At 40.8% G+C, this 7,886-nt stretch overlaps 1 protein-coding gene and 1 long non-coding RNA gene across 2 annotated transcripts in view; one reads left to right on the forward strand and one right to left on the reverse strand.

Moving 5' to 3' along the window:
- irak1bp1 (interleukin-1 receptor-associated kinase 1 binding protein 1) overlaps positions 1-1,398 on the reverse strand; it is a 1,935-nt gene extending 537 nt beyond the window's left edge. Inside the window, exons 1-2 of the mRNA XM_008313195.3 lie at positions 722-1,398; positions 31-112 (exon numbers count right to left, since the gene is read on the reverse strand). Of these exons, the coding sequence (XP_008311417.1) occupies positions 31-112; positions 722-996 (357 nt within the window). The 5' untranslated portion in view covers positions 997-1,398. The remainder of the gene's footprint in view (positions 1-30; positions 113-721) is intronic.
- LOC112487234 (uncharacterized) overlaps positions 987-7,886 on the forward strand; it is a 28,414-nt gene continuing 21,514 nt past the window's right edge. The window contains exons 1-2 of the long non-coding RNA XR_003050149.1: positions 987-1,124; positions 6,263-6,366. This is a non-coding gene — a long non-coding RNA (uncharacterized LOC112487234). The remainder of the gene's footprint in view (positions 1,125-6,262; positions 6,367-7,886) is intronic.

A 7,886-nucleotide genomic window follows, 5' to 3' on the forward strand; every position in this document is an offset into this window, starting at 1 on the left:
AGTGACACAAACTGATGTCGGCGTCAGTACCTCAGCCTCCATGTGGTAGGAGTCCTCCTCCCTGCGGAGAAGCTTACTCGTTGATGTGTCTTCAACACAGACGCCATGTTGTCTAAGCACAATAAATGACTTTTTACTGCTGCCACTCAAACTCAAGAAAGATTATACATTCAAATGATTTTTTGGATTTTTTCATTGAGCATTTATATGGTATTAAGTACTCATTATTTGCAGTACCTTTAATATCGGTATTAAATACAAATATGCTGCAGTTTCCCCCTTTTTCTGTAGATAGTATCCTATGCAGCAGCTACTGAGGCACAGAACTGGTATTTACATTTTCTTTTCAAAATTTTATATATATTTAGTAATTCTGTATTAAATTTAATAATTGATACATACTGCACTATCTTACAGTTGTCATTTGTATTGTTACAAATTAACGTTATTGTAGGCTTGTTTTCCGACTTCAGAATTCTTTATATAGTCCTGTCACGTGGCGTGTCATGTGACTAGTGACTAACATGGCGGCCAACACGAGTGTACCCAAACTGTGTTCATTACGAGTTACTTTACTTCTCATGTTTCACTGTTTTATTCGTTGGTTGTGTGCACAATTACCAGCACAACTGCTCAAGTAAAATGATTGAACAAAGTGACAAAAACTGTGAAAGTGAAACTTTAGGTCAGACTAAGAACAATTTCACCTGAGTGTTTTCACCTGAGGGACTGTAGAATGTACTGTGTCCGTCTGGAAACGCTATCAGTGACCTCGCTCACTGAATCCTTACTGCTGCTGACACTGATGCGGACAGAGGCTTGATCCGCTGGGCACCGGAGCTCGGCTGCTCCCGTGACCTGGACCATCCTGGTACGGCTACCGGGACTGTGTCGGTGAACTGTTCGTACTTCCAGTCCCTGCTCATTCCCATGGCCGTCAAACTCTCTGCTCACAGCAGGCAGTATGGTGGCAAACACTCTGCTCTGGTTGTCCATGATGGAGACCGACAACAACAACGGGCCGCTGCTATGGAAATGACCGGAATGCACGACGGGAGGTGTAGTGCACTACACCCGGAAGTCGATGCCATCGCTGACTGTCAGAACCTGAGCAGGACTTTCTGGTAGTAAAACATTTGTACATTTTGTCGATAAATTGGATATAATTCTGCATGCAATTTTGTTTTCATATTAGCAGAATTCTCCTATGTATATAGCTACAATATATTATTGGAACGTTACGGTTAATTCTAATAATTTCCTTCTTAAGTTGACTGTTCAGTACTTCTGTTTTGCCAGCAGGAGGCAATACAGGATTAAAAATGATAAAAAGTCAAACGACTGCATTTAAACAAGGAGAAAGAAGAAACCGTTAGAGACGAGGATTAGAAAGTACATTAGATACATTTGATGTCAGTTTTGTAATTTTTTTTTAAAATTAAAAATCAAGTTTTACATTAAACAAACCAGCATACGTGTTTTTGTTCACCTGCAATTATCTGAGCCATCTTACGTGTGGTCTAAGTTATATACTATATTAAAACAATATGAATTTAAATAATGATTTGATATTCATATTATTTAGAATAATATAATATACTATTATAACAATATCATTTGCATACATCTAATATAAAAGAAAATAATGTTTAAGGCACATTCTCTTCATCGACTGTGGACATTTTATGTGCTGTTCTCTTAAAAAAAATGGTTGAAGACAGTGGGGAACTACAGGGAACTGGTCCAGATCTGGACCCTGGGTTCTTCAAACAACCAAGTTTGTTTGGTCTCCCTGGAGTATTAAACTGTGAATGGACTTTATAATCACAACCTAAAATTACAGGGCCATATTTGTTGTTATTGTCTCAGGTTTCGCCGGTTCCCTGGTACGCTCTGTGAAACCCTAGATCTGATGTGCGTTTTTGGCCAAGAAAGATGCAGCACCGTACAAAAGGCTATTTTCATATGGCAGAGAATGAGGGAGATAAGGACACACTTTAACTTTTAAATCACCACACTGTTTCTCCTCGGCCGCCCACAAACCGTCAGGCCACTCTCACCCACCTTCACTTTACTCATTTTGAATATACAATCTTAAATCCCTGCACACACCTCTCACCCTTTACACTCAGAATCATTTCTAATGTCCAGAAAAACATATTTGCGTTCTGCAATGTGGTAAATGAAACTGGTGCTAAATTATTTATTCAGTTGGTAATCATCACAAGGTTTGTGACCACTTGCATAAACAACGAGTCCATTTTACTCCTTAAAGCATTAATCCTTTATTTTCACTCTGTGTTTTTGTAATAACCACTGGTTCAAACTACACTCTGTGATTCCTGCCATGAAATAGGGCTGTAAAAATTTATGTAACCTGAAAAAAAAGAATTGGTTGTGTGAATAAAAGGTGGGCAAACTACATTTTGGGAGGTTTTTTGAGCTCCGCTTTGTCCCTAGTTGTTGGTGAAAAGGTTTTAAGGGTCTTTTAGATGGAGTCTGTGGCCACTTAGGGAAAAAGATTTGACTATAATGGTCTCCAAATCTGTTGATGTGTCTTTCCCTCTTTCTCAGATGAAGTAATAAAGTTAGCCCTGTTGGAAGCCCTCCATGTCTCCCCATAGGACACAATCAAAGACCGTGTAGTTTTATTGCATTTTTATTTTCATATTGTCCAAGAAATCTCCAGACTCCCTCCTGCGCCCATTGCCATAAATCGTATATTTTGACTCTATTTCTTCCACTCCGCATATTTTATTTATGGGCGAAGGCGATAAAACCTGCAGCATGCACTCTGTGTGTCCACAGATGTCATCTGTCTCCAACTTTATTGTAAAAGGGGGGAAAAAGTAACGTTTAATTTTTTCATTTCCTCGCAAAACCCTCCCTGCCTGTTAAAAACAGATGCTGATAGAAGGAAGAGAATAATTGTCATTGTTTATGTCTTCAGGATGAACGCTCCTATCGGTCTAATGATCAACTTAGAGATTTGATGATGCTTTTGTTGAGTTTTTTTTTCTAAGAGCAAGTTTCAGGCATTGCTTTTTATATATAAAAGCCTATTCTCCTTTAGTGGGCCCAAGTTTTCAACCGTTGTTTTTCATATTATCCAATAAATAGGTGACTTGTTCAGGAGGAAATTCATTTTTATTAACTGGTGTTTCCTCAGTCAACGTAAAGATTTAAAAAATTATCCAAAATTAAACCAATTAGTTTGGGAATGCAATGAGTTTAAAACATTCCTCTGCACAAAACCAGTGAAAGCCAGTGTTTTAGGACAGATAATTTCAAACATTGTTGAATATGTTGTATTTTTTATCAAATGTAGACTTTTAGAGTTATCACAGAAAGACTGTTTGTTCCAGCTCTGTCTGATTCTTTTTTTTTCTTTTCCCCCAAAATTAAAAGAACATTTTGCGGGAACTCCATTTCAGTTTTAGACAAAGCAAAGAAGCAGAAACTGTGACTTCTGCCAAAGACGTCCCTCAGAAATCCAGGAAGGAATTCTGTGATGGAAACAATGCTAACAGACGTGTTTAGACCTCAGTGGAGGATATGGAGAGACAAAGCTTTGTGTTTTTTATGTTTATTATAAATTAGTAGTTTTGACTGCAAATAGAACAAAGCATACAGCAGATGCCATAATAGATCAAATATTCTTATTAAAATCCCTAAGATGTCAAACTGGAAGCAGGGCCTTAACAGTCATCAGCTCCAGAGATGCTCGTACTGTAGGTCCTGAGAGAGGACCAGAGAGGCCAGTCCACTGCTGACTTCCCTGCATGTCCGTGTATTATCAGAGCTATTTTCTCATGCTGTCACTCATGCTCCACAGCGTTGATCTCTGTAAACAGCTCGTAGCCAAATAAACAGTCGGGTCCTCGACCACCCCTCACCACTGCCTCCCTGCAGTGAATAGTTTTTAGCAGCAGATATTTAGCTGCAACGTTTACGAGCTCATTACTGACATGATTACATTTTTCAGCATTTAGTATGCACGCCGCACCTTTCCTGTTTAGTTCCATTTATGGTTCACTGATGAGGGGTTTCTATGTTGGGCCTGTCGACATACAGTACAGTATGGTGCACATACATGTTGAGACACACACACGCACACAGCACATATAAATACACGGGGCTGAACCTGTTGTAAAGACCTCATAAAGACTCAACATCTGTTTATTGCAATGCATACCAGTCAGACACCCACCCAGATAAATACCCACCCACTTAAATACATAGAAAGTTCTGCATGTTTTAATTACTGCGTGCATGCATACACACACAGGTGTCCGGGATATAGGCACTTCCTCAGGCGATGATAATGAGGTGTGTGTTAGAGAAAAGGAGCATTTGGAGCTGCTTAATGTGGCAGTAACGCTGCCGTGTGTTTCAGACAGGTCAACAGGTGTCGCTTCGTACAAGCCGTGCAGCTTTAGTAAAGTTGGAACTCCTCTTTTATGCGCAGGGCTGTGTGGCACATGATTGAATATTCGGAATGGGTTTAAATTTACATGTTGTGAAACGGACCTAAAACTATTTTTTTTCTCCTTATTTCACTCTTTTTTTTTGCCCCTCGTTTCTTATAGTTTTTATGCTTTTTCAGGCTGGTTGAGTTTCAGGGCTCCATTAAAAGTTCAAAGGCAGCGTTTACTACTGTAACTGGAGCTAGTCTGCACTGAGGCTTTGCACTAATGAGAGCACACATACACACATGCACACATGTTCCCCTCATGGAAGCGACGCAATGCTTTTCCCCTCACTTATTCGGCAGGAATTGTGTCTACTTCGGTGCCGACGATCGATCACAGGCTTAACGGCCCTTTCAGCACCCTGTCCCTGTTTGTTCCCTCCGTCCACTTCTCCAAATTCCCTCGTCCAAACAACACTTCAGACCGCTTTACTGACAGATGTGTGATCGCCAGTGTCAGATATAAGTCCCCCCCACACCTCCCCCCACTCCATTGCAGTAAATTCAACAGAGAAATGTATGTAATGAAAATGGTTTGAGGAAGTGGTTTCAGGTTCTGTCAGTACTAGCATTTCTACCTTTGCCTGATCCATTCTCCAGTATTATTGTTGCTTTAAAATACGTTTCTAGCCCGCGGTGATCTCAGTTATGCCTTGGTTCATGGGTCTATCTGCAATGGGTGCCTCAAGTAGACCAAAGTTAGCCTGACTGTGACTGATCAGCTCTTTGTTATTAAAAGAGAGAGGCGACAGGAAATGACTACATTTAATACAAATCAAGGTTAACATTTTCAGCTTGCTTGCTAATAGCAAAACAACATAATGTCACTGTCGTCTTAACTCAACATCAGGTGTCAAATTGTTAAATAGAGCGAACACTATTGACTTAAGTCACTGTGTGGTTCTTTACCTGCAAGATACTGTATGTGTTGTCAGCGTTGTCTGTCTGTATTTTGTAAATCTCTTGTATTACTACAGTAAGTCAAAGCTCATGTACTGCCCTACTGCCATCATGTTAATTGGTGATTGTGGCTCTCTGTGATTTTTTATTTTCTGCCAAAATGGCTTTTTTGTTGTTAGACAAGAGGTTAGAGACATCTGGCTTGATTTAATTTTCCATTTGTATAAAGGTTGTAATCACGCTTCTATATGATGAACCTCTACGATTCTCCGTGATGTTTCACGTGTAAGTTGACACGTTTTCACAGAGAACACGAAGACCTTTGCAGACGAGAAAATAAGCCGAGGATCCGTTAATGGTTTCACAGCCCACTTCCCACTAACCTCTTATAACAAATTAGAATTTAATCATGTTTGTTGAGTCTCTAGACTTTAGCTGCTTCTGACCTTCCTCTCGGCCGTGTCCTCGGATGTCTGACATTCCAGAGTAAACACAAAAACAAACAGCCCAGACAGTCAGGCCTGGGATTTCGACTAGTGGCATAGACATATTTGCCCTGAATTCCATGTATGTGTGTGCGGGTTGTTTGATCTATTCCTAGTTCTTGGTTGTTTCTTTTAATTCATATTGTGGTTTAGTATTATTTGGTTCCCAGGAAAACTACAGGAATTAAGTTAGTTAGTGTTTACCTTCAAACTGCACTTTTAAATACAATATTTTTTAGGACAAAAAATACTCTGTCAGTTGTTGAAAATTCAGGAATGCTAATATTTATTCAGCGTTTACGAATCACAGTTTTAGCTTAAATGTGTCTGTATCTGTGCCGCACCGCCAAGAGCGGGAAATTCAATATGGCAAACATTTATTGTTTCCCCATTTTGCTGCCTTTAGGGGAAAATCTTCGGCATTAACCTTTGACCCCACTGCTGGACTTCCTCCGCACCACCTTACCATCTTCTTCTTGAGCTCTGATGATGATGGAAGGAGAATAAAAGGTAAGGATACATTCTTGCTCCGACTGCCTTTCCAAGATTTTATTCTGGAAATCAGAGTTAGCAATAACCCAGGCTTCACAGGTTGTTTTTTATTAACGTCCGAGAGCAGATTCAGGGCGATAAAAGTGGATTTTTCAAACTTTTACAGCTCACCACCCTCTCCCTTTTTCCTTTCTCCATTCATAGTGTGTCTCGATCTCCCCCTCTCTTTTCCTTCCCCTACATAATTCCTCTTACCTCCTGGGAACGGCAGGAGTCTGCTGCCTGTTGGCACTGGGGATCATAAACACCCAAACCCACCACCGTCCTGCACCTAGGGGCAGGAAACCCCATACTTGCGCACCTGCATTGACTACCATGACAACAAGGACCATGTGTCTATCAAACCCATGTCTGAAAGAACCTGTTCTGAGGCATCTGCTGGAGGATAAACACACACATACACCCTCTGTTGTATGCTGGACCAGGGTCAAGGGTTGAGGAACCCCATTTCCTGTCCAGACAGACCAAGGCCAAACACCGCAGCACTCCCCTCACTTCCACTCCACTCCTCTCTCCTTCTGCCCTTCACGTTCAGTTTCTCCTCTGAGCTGAGAATTCACCGCCACTGCACGAAAGAATTTGATTTGTTGAATGGGTGTGCGTTCGGAGTGTGATTGATGCCGTGTTTGTAATTAACCAGCAGCCTTTTCCTCACAGGAGCTTTTAAATGCAAACCTTAGGTTGATTTAATAATGCGATGGAGTAAGTTAATCTCTTAAAAGTAACTATGTTTTTTCTTCTCAGACTGCTCTCAGGAGCTTTATTAAAGGAGCGTGATCCTTATGTTACACAGATTTGAAAAGGCTCTGGCGAAATATCCGTGTTAGTCGCAATTGAAACCAGCTCCTCTAAAATAATTCTGGACTCTGTATTAAATCAGCAGCCTGCAGAAAAAAAAGAGAAAAAAAAAGAGAAGTCAATTTGACGGCCATTCTGAGCACACGTGGCTAAATATATCTTGGTACAGAAACCTCTCAAGGTGTGTGTTATTTACGCCTTAACCGGCCTTAAAAACTGGACACTTCACTTCACGCGTCAAACCGACTCATTAGGTCTCGTATGTTTTTCAAGTAAACAGAACGTATTTGACTATTTTTCTGCCCTTGTCTACTTCAGAGCGGCCCTCTGTGGTGAGGCCCGCTCTGGTAATAGCCTCTGTTCTCTGCTGTGCTGAGATTAATGTGAAGACTTATTGATGTAATGATGGAGCCATGAAAGAGCACTCAGGGCAGTGGTTTGGACCTACACACCCGCTTAATGGACTTTGTGTGTATGTTTGTGAGTACATGTGTTACAGCTATCTGTGAGTGTGTGTGTGTGTGTGTGTGTGTGTGTGGTTTTAGTCAAAAACAGATGAACATAATAGACTCTGGTCTGATTTGAAGGGCCCTCAACAGCTGAGTCTGTGTTTCACTCTGAGATTGTGTTGCATGGATGAAATGACCTGACTCAAGGTGTGTGTTTAAATGTGTGTTTCC

Source organism: Cynoglossus semilaevis, chromosome 7 (genome assembly GCF_000523025.1).
Source record: "Cynoglossus semilaevis isolate Cse_v1.0 chromosome 7, Cse_v1.0, whole genome shotgun sequence".
Lineage (NCBI taxonomy): Eukaryota > Metazoa > Chordata > Actinopteri > Pleuronectiformes > Cynoglossidae > Cynoglossus > Cynoglossus semilaevis.